General features: G+C 38.3%; 1 protein-coding gene across 1 annotated transcript in view; it reads left to right on the top strand.

The window, feature by feature from the left end:
- Positions 1 to 13,494, top strand: part of LOC108704677 (solute carrier family 12 member 9-like) — a 114,698-nt gene extending 101,204 nt beyond the window's left edge. The window contains exons 11-13 of the mRNA XM_018241357.2: positions 4,009 to 4,183; positions 6,332 to 6,478; positions 8,745 to 13,494. Coding sequence (XP_018096846.1) covers positions 4,009 to 4,183; positions 6,332 to 6,478; positions 8,745 to 9,559 — 1,137 coding nt within the window. The 3' untranslated portion in view covers positions 9,560 to 13,494. The remainder of the gene's footprint in view (positions 1 to 4,008; positions 4,184 to 6,331; positions 6,479 to 8,744) is intronic.
- The last annotated feature ends 1,374 nt before the right edge of the window (positions 13,495 to 14,868 follow it).

Here is a 14,868-nt window from a genome sequence, read left to right as displayed (position 1 = left end):
GGAAAGTCTGCAGTTTTCCTCAGAAGAGAAAAAAATTATGTTTATTTGCAAGCTCAATCAACTCCTCCTAAAATGGTACCTTAAGTCTAATGCCACACGGGGCAGATTCATGGCCTGTTGATAAACCCAGGTCATGAACCAGCCTCTCTACTTACATAAGCCCTCTCATGTGTCTGCAGCTAGAGCCACTCGGCAGAATGCCACGTCGGGCAGAATGCAGGCACATGGAGCAAATTTTGGAGGCAAAATGCATACTCACAGTTGCCAGCACCCATGACACATAAGAGGGCTGATTCTGCACCTGCCTTTATCCACAGGCCATAACTCAGACCCATGTGGTAGAGACCTGCATGGGTCTGTTTTTTAAAACTCTCATCCAAAGCGTACCAGCTTTCCCCAAGTCTGACCTGGACCCGCTTACCTGCCATCGTAACCATGGATTTTCACCCGACCTGCGCTGCACAGTCACGCCGGTCAGTTTTCACCATTTTGAAAACTTCAATTTTCTAGCGACCTGCACACTGAGCAAATAAAGAATAATCTGTCCGAGTCCCAATCATATTGCTGGTATTCCTGATGATGGACACTACCATGTGACATTAGACTTAAGTTACCATTTTAAGAAGGAAGTTGTTGCTGGAGTTCACACATAAATATAATTCTTCTTATATCTATAAGTCAAAACAACTGGACTTGCTGCATTTTCTTTTTCCTTGAAGACGTTTTGCTATTCATCCGACTGGCTTTCTTCAAGGAAAAAGAATATACAGCAAGTCCAGCTGATTTGAATACCAGAGATCCCCAACCTTTTTCACATGTGAGCAACACAAGCATGAAAAATGTCCCTGGATGGAACCAAAGGGCTGTGATTGGCTATTGGTAGCCCCTATGTCTCTGTTTAGCAGTACATCTGTTTTTTTATGCAATCAAAACTTGCCTCCTAACCAGGAATTAAAAAATAAGCAGCTGCTTTTTGGCCACTGAGAGCAACATCCAAGGGTTTGGGGAGCAACATGTTGCTCATAAGCTACTGGGCATCACTGCTATATACCATGACCTGGATGAATGAGAACCTTTACAGGCATCATTTTTCTTATTCTGAGGAACAATGCATAGTTTGCGTCTATCCTCAGGCTGAGAAACAGCTTGTGTGGCAGTAAGGCTAAGTGAACATCAGATTAGTCACCACAGCCACTAGAATGGTACAGATCAGGCCAGTAGGCACATTTTGCTGCCTTGTGATCATTTGCTATAGACAGCAATGAACAATGGAAAAAATCACAGACCCAAATGTCACATTCACTGCTATCACTTGCTCTAATAAGTCCCACGTTGTTTTGAGTACATTTGTGAACTGGTGTCACCAGCAATTTTCTGACCCACAACCCATTTCCAATAAACTGCTTTCTTTGCTCTCTCATTTCACTTCTTCCCACAGCTTACACATGACCTTTATTAATAGCTCATCATTGCAGCTAAGTGACTGCACCTATAATCAAGTATAAAGGAAACTGCTACTTATAAAATGGTAATTATATCTGTATGGCTGAGCTCACCAATACCCGAGAGAGAGAGAGAGGAAAGTTCCTGTACATGCTATGACTTTCATTACAAGTCCTCGCTATTATAGTATAAAAGCCCTGCTTCATATTTACCACAATATAATACAACAAACAGTTAAAATTGTTAATTATATGAAATATTCCTGTTATATTGTTTTTACTTTCCTTGCCATCTACTCAGGGTCAGACAAAGCCATGATGAGACCTTTCCATGGGTCCAGAATACTTTGGTGTCTGTACCACAACCTCTATATACTCAATGGGATTGAACCAATCAGCTACTTTACTTAGCCTTTTTGACTATTTTAGAACGTTATGAAGACATATTGTAGCAATATTGCACTAGGTTGCACTGAGGTGTCCTCCTCGCTTATTAAAGAGAAGAATAGCAATTTGCTCTATATCTTGGAAAAAGCATGTACAGGAATGGGACTTGTTATTTGGAATGCACGGAACTTGGAGTTTTGTAATTAAGTCTACCAAAAAATTATTTAAACAATAAATAAACCTTAGTTGGCATCAAGAACAAGGTACTGTTTTATTGTTACAGAGAAAAATAATTTTTAAAAATTAGAATTATCTGCATAATCTATGGGAGATGGCCTTCCTGTAATTTATTTTTTATGGATAATGGGTTTCCGGATAGCAGATCCCCTACCTGGACTTCAAAATATTTATTCCATCTCTGAAGCTGCCAAGGCCAGTTTCTAGTATTTCTTTCAATCTAGCTGTTTACATAGGTTTATTTAAAGGAGATTTTACCTTGTTTATTAGTGTTTACGTTTACATTCTTTTTATTAAACCAACCTAGGAAGCCACCTTTTTGGATGTCAGGATGACAATTGAAGGAATGGATGTTTACCTTTTACAACACTGCATTATTTTACTTCATGATAGCCTCAGACTAAATCCAAAAAAAAAACTGGTGCAAAGTTGGCAATTTTTTTACCCACCAAAGAAGAAAGGGGCACAGGACATAAAGTTTGTTGATCACTCACCACGTAGAACAGGTAGTCCAGGTGCACCAGCCCCAGACCCTCAGCTTAGGGAGAGGATAAACCAGCTCTTGGAGGGCACAAAACGCGTTAGGCCAATGGAAATGTTGCTCCTTTTTTATGAATCTACAATAAATATTATATTTTTGACTAATTTTTAATTGATTTTGGCGGCCCTTGTGGACATTTTCTAAGTGCCCGATACCCATTCTTTGTATGCTGCAAATTTTTTTGAACCCACTAGTAATTTGTGGTTGCCTTTAACCTCAAGATGTGCAAACGCGCTTTTATTGCTTCCACCATAGCAGTCACAGCATTATTGTTTTCATACAGTCAAGGTATGCACCTCCTATTATGCCATGGTTTCATAGGTGTGAACCCTGTATTTATGCTTTGTCAAAGGCAGGTGTTGAGTGCAGGATTCCCTTGAGCCTTAGGTAATGGCACATAGTAAGATTTGTTGCATGTGGTTAAATCTGTGCTACAGTGGGTGATAAGTGTCACGATTAAGTCAGTCAGCAATCTTACTGTGTGCTATTAACAGTATAGCTATGCTATGCAACTTACAGTGTTTATTCTTGAGACAGTTTAACTTCAGGATGTCTTAAAGCATACCTCCCAACTGTCTCTTTTTCGGAGGGACAGTCCCTCTTTTGACAGCTCAAGCTGCATTCCCTCATTTGTACTGGAAAGTCCCTATTTTCTCTGCACTGAACAGCCAGAAAAAGAAACAAAGTTTCTCACTTAATTCTCACTTAATTGGCTTTTAGCAGAGAGCCCAGAACAGGTGCAAATAAGATACTTTGTAACAAGTTTGAGACACAAAAAAACAGTTTAGATAAGGACTAAACCTGACAAATTTTGTAAAATCAACATGGTAATTAGGGGGGGTGGCCACAGAAAGGGGCATGGTCAAAAAATGTTGCTGTTCTACGTGCGATAAAAAATGTTGTCCCTCTTTTTACTTCCAAAATGTTGGGAGGTATGCTTAAAGGGGTGGCTCACCTTTAAGTTTATTTTTAGTATGTTATAAAATGGCTAATCCTAAGCAATTTTTCTGTTGGCCTTCATTTTTTTTTTAATACAGTAGTTTTTGAATTATTTGCCTTCTTCTTCTTCTAAATCTTTCCAGCTTTCAAACGGGGATCACTGACCCCATCTAAAAAAGCAAATGCTCTGTAAGGCTACACATATATTGTTTTTACTCATCTAAATATTTAGGCCCTCTCCTATTCCAGTCTGTTGTTTCTATCAGTGCATGTTTACTAGGGTCATTTGGAAATGACAAACTTGAGAGCTGCTGAATAATCATGGTTCTCATGACTACTTCTTGTTGTTAGTTCCTAACTGTGCATAATATGTATAGCCTTCATATCTTTTCTGACATGGAAAACAGACAAGACAATGTTGCATCTCAGAATGAGAATAAATAGTTACATTTCATCCCCTAGGTTAGGAAGTACCTTCTCATGCTGGATGTGCGTAAGGATCATGTCAAGTTCTGGCGCCCCCAAATTCTTCTGATGGTCTCCAATCCTCACAACCACAAAAGCCTTATCGCATTTGCAAATGACCTGAAAAAGAGTGGACTATTTGTACTGGGGCACGTGGATCTGGATGAACTCGGTAAGAACAGTGAAAACACAAATGTTTACCTCTGTTTTGCATCAAGCGGAGCAGTTTAAGTATGATGTAGGAATGCCCCATCAAGTTTGTAACTAATCATGGATAATGCAAGGCATGAATGAAATACTTTTACACTAAGATACATAAAGTAATGTAGTTCAACATGCATTGCACTTTACAACAACAATACCTATGGCAATTAGAAATTAATCCTTAATTTCTGTTTTGAATTTGTCTTATGTAAATACTATGGGGCATGTTTACTAAGATTGGAGATGGGCAACATCTCAGGAGATATTTATCTCCAGTATTAGCAACTATACCCCTAAGGTTCAGATTTATAATACCCAGGATTTTACATTGAGCAAATTTCATTATCCAAGGCTGCCACCTCAAGGGCCTACCACCATGGAGGCTCCCACACCATCATGAACCGCCCGCACTCCCTTCCCATTGTGTACCTCCAAGCTACCCCAAACCTCCCCCCTGCTCTATATACTTGCTCTGCCTACATGTGGCTTTTCTGAATAAGCCAAATAAATACTAAAATAAATCTCCCAATTTTTGCATTTTTTATTGAAGCGTTAAACCTTAAAAGTTTCAATTTGATCATATAACATATATTACAGCTTTATGCCGTTACATTAATTTCCAAGTTCTTGTGTCGAAGTCCTGCAATTTTGTGTGAACATTAGAAATGCTGGTTTGCGTTAGAACAGTGTCTAACAATATTTACCATTCTGATACATTGAAATGGACTCTGAGTACATTTTATACTAACAGTTTTCCAGAGTTCTGGGGTTGCCATAGTGACCATGTACAGAAGCATAACTTGTGCATTAAATGTTATAATCAGATTCCATAAACTGAATCAGTTGTTGCCATTGTCCATACACAAGCAGATTATGTGTTCCATTTAATGGAGGCAATCCCAAGACCCTATTGGAAAGACAGGGAGATTCATAGGTTCAGAGTATCCTTCCAGCAAATGCACGTTCTTTTGTAAAGGGCAACTGTACCCTGTAGGATTGGAGACATTTTGATTAAAGTGGCAAATATGGCAGGTGTCCTTGGGTCTTTTTACTCACAGCAAGAAGAGCTGAGATTATTTGACATTGCCCTAGCTTAGATAAAGACAAATGCTCAGATAAAGGAAAGCTTAAGGTACAAACAGGTATATATTCCCTCCTGAGAGGCACTGCTGTAATGTATAATGCCTGAGAGAGAGAAATAGACGCTAGACTGGGAGAAGGAGCAACAAAAAAAACCATGAAAAGCTCCATATTTATTGGAGGGATAGTTCATTCCCTTCATGTCCTGTTTATCACTTTGATACCAAGATGGTAGCACATATTTCCAAGCCTTAAAGGGGATGCTCAACCTCAGATAAATGTCCAAAAATGAACAGCCACTGTTTAGCCACTTTTCTCAATAGATCTAATTCTTTTGTATCTACTATAAGAAAAGTTTCACTGAAGCAGCTCATCTCATTTCTCAAAAGCCACTCGACTGTTGCTCCTGAACCTGCCTGTGCTAAAAAAGAAATCAGGCATAATTCGTTACTGTGCGCGCCCCTTTCCATTTTGCCGAATTTACATATCTTTCATATGATCGGCTGGCACAATTCATGAAGCCGAATAAAGCTATAGAGCTTCATATCTAAATGTCCCTCTTTGACTTACTGTTTGTTGATATAGTTATGGGGTTGGTGTGAACAACTTTTACGATTCCAATGTGCTGCTTCAGTGGTATTGATCATGACAGCATATTTTTTCTTCTTTATAAATAAAATAATCGATTGGGAAAAGTTTAATGGCAAGAGCTGGGCATATTCACCACATGTCCAAAGGTGAACATTCCCTTTAAGAACAATTTTCGCAAGAAGATCAAAAGTGTACTTATTTAATATTTTTCGGTAACCTTATTATTATTTGTTTTTATAACTACTTATATTATACTCTAATATTCCACTTGGGCGTAAGTGCATGTCCATCTGATGAGACACCGCCTACAGCATTTGCAGAACAGATGTTTTTTTTTATTTTAGTTTCCTGGGATGTATATTTACTATCCATAGGTGCTAAATGTAGCAATGCAATTAACAATGGCAACAATAGTAGATTACTAATTACCATTCCCTTTCCTCAGATGTACTGCCATCAGATCCTCTGCAAACACAAAAAGACATATGGCTGCAGCTGGTGGATGAACTCAACATCAAGGCCTTTGTCAACCTAACTCTTTCTGATTCTGTCAGACATGGTGTTCAGCAGCTGCTCTTCATCTCTGGACTGGGTGATTTCCTGTTCTAATATCCCATTTTTAGTACATGCAGACGGGCAGTAGCAGGGTCCTTACCAACCTCCAGTGGACAGAGCCTGGAACAGGGGAAAAACCAATTCACTCCAACATGACTCCTAGGGGCAGATTTATCAAGGGTCGAATTTTGAAAATTGAAATAGAAAAAGCTTCTAATTCGACCATCGAATTGGAATACTTCGACTTCGAATATCGAAGTAGAAGTTTCTTTACATCGAATTTGGCCATTTGCGGTCAAAGTGAAATCATTTGATCGAACAATGAAATCCTTCGAATCGAATGGTTCGAAGGATTTCATCCATCGATCTAACGATTTTTCTTCGACTTCAAAAAACTTAGAAAAATGCTCTAGAAGGTCCCAATAGGCTAACATAGCACTTCGGCAGGTTTAATTTGGCGAAGTATTGAAATCAAGTTTTTTTAAAGAGACAGTACTTATCGAATGGTCGAATATTAGAACTATTAAATTTAATTAAATTAAAGTCAAAGTTTAATTAAATTAAAGTCAAAGTTTAATTAAATTAAAGTCAAAGTCTCAGTATCCTATTATATGGTGGAAGTATCCAAAAAATTACTTTGAATTTCTTTCTTGAATTTTTTTACTTCACTTTGACCCTTGATAAATCTGCCCCGTATTGTTAGAAGTCTTAGGGGGTATTTTTTAGGGATGCACCGAATCCAGGATTCGGTTTGGGATTCGGCCAGGATTCTGCATTTTTCAGCAGAATTCGTATTCGGCTGAATCCTTGTGCCCGGCCGAACCGAATCCGAGTACTAATTTGCATATGCAAATTAGGCGCGGGGAGGGAAATTGTGTGAGTTTTTCTCACAAAACAAGGAAGTAAAACATTTTTCCCCTTCCCACCCCCAATTTGCATATGCAGATTACGATTCGGATTCGGTTCGGCATTCGGACGAATCTTTCACAAAGGATTCAGGGTTTCGGCCGAATCCAAAATAGTGGATTCCGTGCATCCCTAGTATTTTTACATGAGTAAAATATGTTTTTAATAAATAAATAAAACAAAAAATAATGTGACAAAGATCTCTAGACAGTTTCATATATTGCGAACATTTTATGTTTTTTTAAATGAACATGTTCAGTCATCAGTTGTATATTCCTAAAATAGCAGTATATATGTTTAGAATGACCCTATGAGTTTAACTTTAACTTTACAATTTAAAAAAATAGAAGAACATTGGTATCAAGAAACAAAATAAAGATAAAAAGAAAAGGAAAAAGAAAAAACTAAACCAACCAGTGCCTTTCTCTTATGCTGAAATGTTCTCCATTTACAATTTGTATTTGCAGTAATTCTGCCACGGGGGACCATATTTCTGTATGCTTATCCATTTGGTCTGTTAAGAAAGCATTTAAGTTTTTTGTGCATTTTTAAGGCTTCTTGCAAAAGTGCAAAATTCACTACTTTCTGGCACAAATAAGAAAATACACATTTTTTTGTGTTGCAAAGCATATTTTGTTCTGCATATTTTTTCCGTTAGCCTGTTTATTGCATTCCCCCTGTTGTGTCTTATTATTGCACAGAATTCATGATATGCATCAAGTGAGTACTGAATTATGTGCTACATTTTATAGGAGCTTGCCACTGTGTAATCTGCAGGTTTCTCTGAATGCTTCAAGTTTTTCTTCCACTGCAAGTACTCCCTCTCACTACCAGCACACTCTCACTCACTCTCTCTCACTCACTGCCAGCACACTCTCACTCACTTTCTCTCACTCACTGCCAGCACACTCTCACTCACTTTCTCTCACTCTGACAGAATTCTCTTTGACACATTGCAAGCACTGTCACTACCAGCACTCTCTCTCACTCACTACCAGCACTCTCTCTCACTCACTGCCAGCACACTCTCTTTCTCACTGCCGGCACACTCTCTTTCTCACTGCCAGTACACTCACACTCACTGGCAGCACTTTCTCTCACTCACTGGCAGCACTCTCTCTCACTCACTGCCAGCATTCTCTCTCACACATGGCAAGCACTCTCATTGCATTGTTCACCTTAAACAGACCACATCTTATGTGCATGTTGCATATCTATCAGTAAATTAAATCTGAATTGAGGTTCGACACTCTTGCACTTGTGTGTTTTGTCTCCATTTAAAAAAAATGTATACAATTAAAAGCAATACGTAAGGTAATTAATTAATTAAGATAGATAGTTGACGATGGATGTTGAGTCCAGGAGGTATCATAACCCACATTATTTTTGTTTTGCAGGTGGGATGAGGCCAAATACTGTTGTTCTTGGGTTCTACAGCCGATCAGCTCCTCAGGACTTGCAAAAGAATGAACAAGAATTGGACACAGAAGATTCTTTTATGTTTTCCTCAGCTGGCAGAAGGCCTTCTACAACCAACTTTTCACCCTGGGAATATGTGGCTATTATTTCAGATACCGTCAAGATGTCTAAAAATGTGGTGCTAGCAAGATACTTCTCTGATTTTGACAAGTCTTCTGTGTGTAACCCTCGTGGGAAAGAAGCATACATTGATGTATGGCCACTTAACCTTCTGCGTCCAGACAGCACAGCTTATGTGGACACCAGCAGTTTGTTTTTATTGCAAATGGCTTCTGTGCTGAACATGGTGAGGACTTGGAAAAAAGCTAAAATGCGCCTGTTTTTATGCGTTGAGGAAAACAGTGGCTTACAGGGCCAAGAGGTCAAACTAAAGCAGTTACTTAAAGACCTTCGAATCAAGGCTTCCATCTATACAGTTGCATGGGACCCTGTAGTTGCTTTGCACTGGCACAAGCAGGTCACTGTAGACTCGGAAGTGGCAGAGGAGGTCTACCTGAACTTTCCCAATAACTCTATACAGGTTTCTGAAGAATATTTGGAGGCTGTAAACCAAATGATCTTGGCGCAGAATCCCATGTCTCCTCCAGCTGTGAGATTTCTTTACCTCCCACGTCCTCCGGCAGACACATCAGTCTACAGTAGATTTCTTCACCAGCTGGAAACATTAACCCGAAACCTAGGTCCCACTTTGCTCATCCATGGAGTTACTGCTGTCACAAGCACTGAATTATAAAAAATATAAGGAAATAAATAGTGATTACATTTTTAAGCAATGGTATACTGCTCTAGACTGAGTACATACCAAAGAAAACCAAACTGGAAATGCCTTGATTATCCAAGCATGTCTGATATATGATATCAGCTTGTTACACTTTAATTTAGAAACCAAAGAACCAATAGCCATCTCTATGGTGCAGGTAGCATACAGTACATTATCCTCATTGAAAGTGTACATGATGCAATCTTTGATGCATTGGGTCATTACTGGGTTTTATTCTGACTCCTTAGTTGACACATAAAAGTATTTCATTACTGTTTTGGGGTTTTTTTGGAATCAGAATGTACTCCTTGATTTCATTTAAAGAATGTACCTATGCTGTACTATTTCTGAACTTTATTATGTTAAGACACTGATTATTTTATCTTGGACTTCAAAACTGAATGTTTTTGATAAACAAAACTGATTTAACTAGTTAAATATCAAACAGGTTTACTATATTTATCACAGGTCTTCAACCTGACACTTGAGTGGAATTTTCACCTGGATATGCTGATAAAAAAGTGGAAGAGTTCGAAAATTTGCTGTTGGAATTGTTTACCCATTTGAAATTGACCCGGTAGTAAGATTTGGGGGACTATTTCTACTTATTATAACTGTTAGTGTGACATTGATCTATATAGACAGTAGCAACTCTGCAGAGCACTGAACACTCATGTGATTCCAGCATTTCTGAACCATCTATGAATTAGGAGGTCTTCCATGCCCATGAGACTAACTCATCTCCCCATAACCTTGTGCTGGATTGATGTGCAATAGTAGTTTGGGCAATGCCTGGAACAGAGACATTTTTTTCCAAAAGTGATGGTATTACTGCCTCCTTACAGTCTAATTACAATCTCATTTGAGCCTGAGCACTAAGCTCTCTTAGTTTCATTAATTTCTCTTGTGTCCTCGGTTAAATCGCCGTTAACATTGAAAACGTAAGAATTAAATTGCATTTGCTTTAAATGCATAACACCTAAATAGTCTGATCACTTTAACTCCTCACTGACTCTTAGGGAAATTACTGATTCCCTGTATCGTGTACAAAAACCGAACCATAGAAATAAACATGGCGTGTCTGTAATTAAGTCTGCATGTCATAAAATTGCTTGAATATTTTCCTGCCAATTTTACAATTTATTTTTCCTTGCTACCTTTGAAGTTAATAATAGGGGATCGGCTAGAGTGATTTTCCTCCCATGAACCAGCTCCCAATGGCCAGGCTTCTCCCTGGGGTGGCAGTATTATTAATCTGTCCTGTTATATGCTTATTTATACCTCATTGCCATCTTGCTAGCCCATAAAGAGCTATGTATTCTGCAATGATTACATTTTTTCTATTATCATTGTGAAATGACAATCATTTTAGATGTTCATGAGCTATAGCCCCACTGTACTTACAAATACAGTATGTACAATATAAACATTACTAAGTGGCAGACCTTAGTTGCATATAAGTCATTGGTGCTTGGATCACCAGTCACCCCTCCCCTTCATGCTTCCAAGAGGGTTGACCTGGCACACTTCCAGCAGCTTGAATATTTTTGGGAAATGTTTTTCCTAGAAGCTAGTGGGGCACAAATCGGCCTTACTAAAGAAACCTTTAAGTGTATCAAATCACAGGGAGCACGAAATAAATGTATTATATTAGTTCTCTGTTGCAAAGATTTTACAAGTTATGCAGAGATTGCTTTAAAAATTTAGAAATGTGAGAAAAAATGTTACAGTAAATAAAATAACAGATTAGAGAAAGTGGCGCTTCACTCCTTGCTTTTAACAAAAGCACGCATTTGAAATGCTTACATTAGCATTAGCAATAAGGGCTAATATTTTGTATGCCTAGTAGTACCAGTAAAAAAAAAAAAGCCAGAAGTTCCTGCAGTAAAATGGGTTCCTTTTTATAGTGCTATTTTTCTATTTTAATTTATCTTCAGAGGCGTAATTGCTTTATTTTAAATCTTTTTCTCCCCATTTCCCAATGCAGCTGTCTTTTGAAGCAGATTTGCCTGATGCTAAGAGCCAGAATTACAAATAGGATCTGCTGTTCCCACTAATTCATCTGACATATTTTAAGCGGAGAATGTGTTGCAAAGTCGTTTAGACACTTTAAAAAGAACTCTCCCTTGCAGCACTGTGATGTCCACAACGTGTGTTATACTCCTCTTGAAACTGAATCTCCCCAGCTTGCAGTATACTTTACGTGAAACTGGAACTTTACAACGCATAAGGGGTAATTTACAACTACAACAAAAATGTGAGCATGAAGGGGCGCAAAAGTTCACCCTTTTGTGCTCATTTTAAGAGTACTTCTGACTGCTCTCACACCATGTGAAGGATACAAAATCTGGTGCGAGATACAAGCAAAGCCTTGGTGGGTGCAAGCCAGCACTGTCCTTGGATATATAGGCACCCCCAGTGAATTGCACTTTTCCTTTAATAAGGCACTGGGGAGTTATATATTTAAACATAGTGATCTTAATCCCAATGTGGCCAGTCTGAATGCTGAAACTGAAATCCTCCATACCCTTTGTAAGCACAGTGGCTCTTTCGTGCACTGTATTTCAGTAAATGATTTTGTTGGCTACTAAAGACCAAAGCAAGAGTGCATACTGTAGATGGAGCAACACAAATATATATTGCTGTCCCTCTCTGTTGCTTACTAGTATTGCTTCCTATGAATACATTTATTATTCCAAGTAAACTAAGGTCCTTTTTCATCAGTGTTTCACCATTCCATCTTTTTATTTTTCTACAATGATGCAGTACACAAAATTATAAGATGTATCATTGACAAACACTCTGTAGATTTCTCTAATCACATACAATGCTAATCTCCAAAATGGACAGGTCGGAAACCAAACATGTTGATGGCACAAAATGTACAGTATTTAATTTCTGGGCCGTGCCTTCTTTTTGGTTATTGTATCTGGTCTCATTTATTGTAATGCCTTTGTTAGATATCACGTACATGTTTGCTTGTCAGTTAATGGTCATATTACTGTAACAATCTGTACATTTTTGATGTACCCATGGGCTGTTAAGCCATGTTAATCTTTTTTCCTTAAACTCATTGTGTGGCGCTGCTAGATGTGAAGAGGTTACAAGAACATCCCATTGTGATTGTGACAGTAGCTTGTCAGCTGAGCTGGACCTTGTGTCCAATTGTAAGTAACATTGATCAATTCAATTTAAAGTGCCATTGTGTCACAACTGCCTTTCTTTCTTCTGGGGATTCACTTCCCCGACCATCCTTTTTAATTGCTCCTGACATCCCGCTGTATTACAATGCTCTTCAGAGCTCAGATACAGTATATTAACGTTCCTCTGAACTTGTCCTCTGGCAGTAGTGAGCAATATCTCCCTCGAAAGACATGCATATTAAATTCCGAGCTGTAATTGGGGCTAATCGCAGAGCAAATTCCCTTTAGAACTTGCTCTAGAAAAGAGGAAATTTTCAGCTCTACGAATCTGTCACCATTAATGGCATCTTGTGTGCTATTTTATTTAGGGGTTAAATAGTTTTAGAATTGCCGCTTTTTACCGTTATTCAGCAAGAGAGCGAAATTTAATGTGAATTTTCATTAACCAAGAGGCCAGTACATCATAGCTTGTTTCTGGCAGCAATTATTCATCAAAAAGGTGTTCTAACAAGTAAGCAGTATTTTTTATAGACACAAAATGATTCTCTTATGACCAAAAGACAATATATGTTACCTAAGGGCTGCCATTTTCAAGGTTTTTGTCTTGAGACTCTATTGTAGTTTACACAAAAACTTAAAGGAATAATACGTCACAATATCCCTTTTTAACCTTAGCATTCTCATTTTCTGTGCATATTTACTTGTGGTGTAAAATTTTGTTTAGAAGTAATTTTTTTATAAAATTTCATTGTTATGGGCTGGCAACCACTTTCTATTTTTTTTGTATATTGTAAAAAGCCCTGTCTATTGTGCACAATATTAAGAAAACTCAGGTATAGGATCCGTTATCCAAAAAGCTCCAAATTACGGGAAGGCCATCTGCTATAGACTCTATTCCAGATAATTTTGCCTGGTCATGTGGTTTCAAAAAGCGTCAGCACTTCATAGTGGAAGTACTTTCAGATAACCTATTATTTTTCCAACTCAGTGTAACTGAAGGAGTCACAGTGGGACCTGGATTTCTATTATTGAGTACTATTCTTATATATAGATATTGATCAGTGAAGCGCACTCCAATGTACCAACAGTGTAAAGAAAGATTGAGTTAACGTCAGGTAGAATAGGCCCAGCAAATGCCCCCATACAAGGCAGAGCAATTAACTATATCCTATACAAATGGCTTGCACACCGAATAAATAGACCAAGTGATATTGCAAAAAATATATATTTACAAGATTATAAGAAATCACAAAAAAAGATTATATACATATATACAAAGTAAGACAAAACTGTCAGCAAAATGCACAATTTAAGCATGCATATATGCCACTCAAATAAGGTCACAAACAGATAATCAGAAAAAGGAAGCAGATACCTTTGCCACAGAATCAGACTTACCCCGACGTTTCAGCTATAAGCTTTTCTTAAGGGAATCAATGTGTTTTATCCAAAAGCTTGAGCATGGGAGATTCCGGGGCTTTCAAGGTCAATAGGATGGCTTTTCTGGCATAGTACAAAAGTTGTTGTCACTGAAAGACAATGTAAGCCCTTCAAAGTAGCCCAGAAGGCAAAATGCGGGTGTCCGTATGTTGGGAAGTCATTTATATACGAAAGTATTTATGGCCCAAAATTGCTTGATCTTGGGGCACTCCCAAACCACGTGAAGGTAAGTACCATTATCGAGATTACATTTGAAACAGATATCCGGATAACCTTGATATATTCATGCCAGCCGGTGTGAAAGTTAAGTACTCTCTATTTAAGAATTTAATATGAATAAAACGGTCTTTAACTTAGTGTCTGGAATTGTTTCAGGTATGTCATTCCAGGCTTCCTCATCCAAAGATGTGAAGTCCTAGGCCCATTTTTGACATACATGTGTAATGGGATCAATCTGCCCCTGTAACAAAATGGCTTGGTCAACTCAGGTCTTTGGATATCACATTCCATTTGATTCAGCTACTCGTGGAGCCCCCTCAGGGAACTGGGCATGAAATACATGTTGCAATTGCAAAAATCGAAATAACATCTGATTGTGTAGCTCAAATTCCGCCTTCTACTGAGCAAATAACTTAAGCGCACCTGACCCTACACTATCACCCAGGTACTTTATTTTGATGTTATTCCCCCATAGTGGGG

This window comes from Xenopus laevis, chromosome 5L (genome assembly GCF_017654675.1).
Source record: "Xenopus laevis strain J_2021 chromosome 5L, Xenopus_laevis_v10.1, whole genome shotgun sequence".
In the NCBI taxonomy this organism is placed as follows: domain Eukaryota; kingdom Metazoa; phylum Chordata; class Amphibia; order Anura; family Pipidae; genus Xenopus; species Xenopus laevis.
The sequence above is the reverse complement of the archived record's forward strand: the minus strand, read 5'-3'. Positions and strand labels throughout refer to the sequence as shown.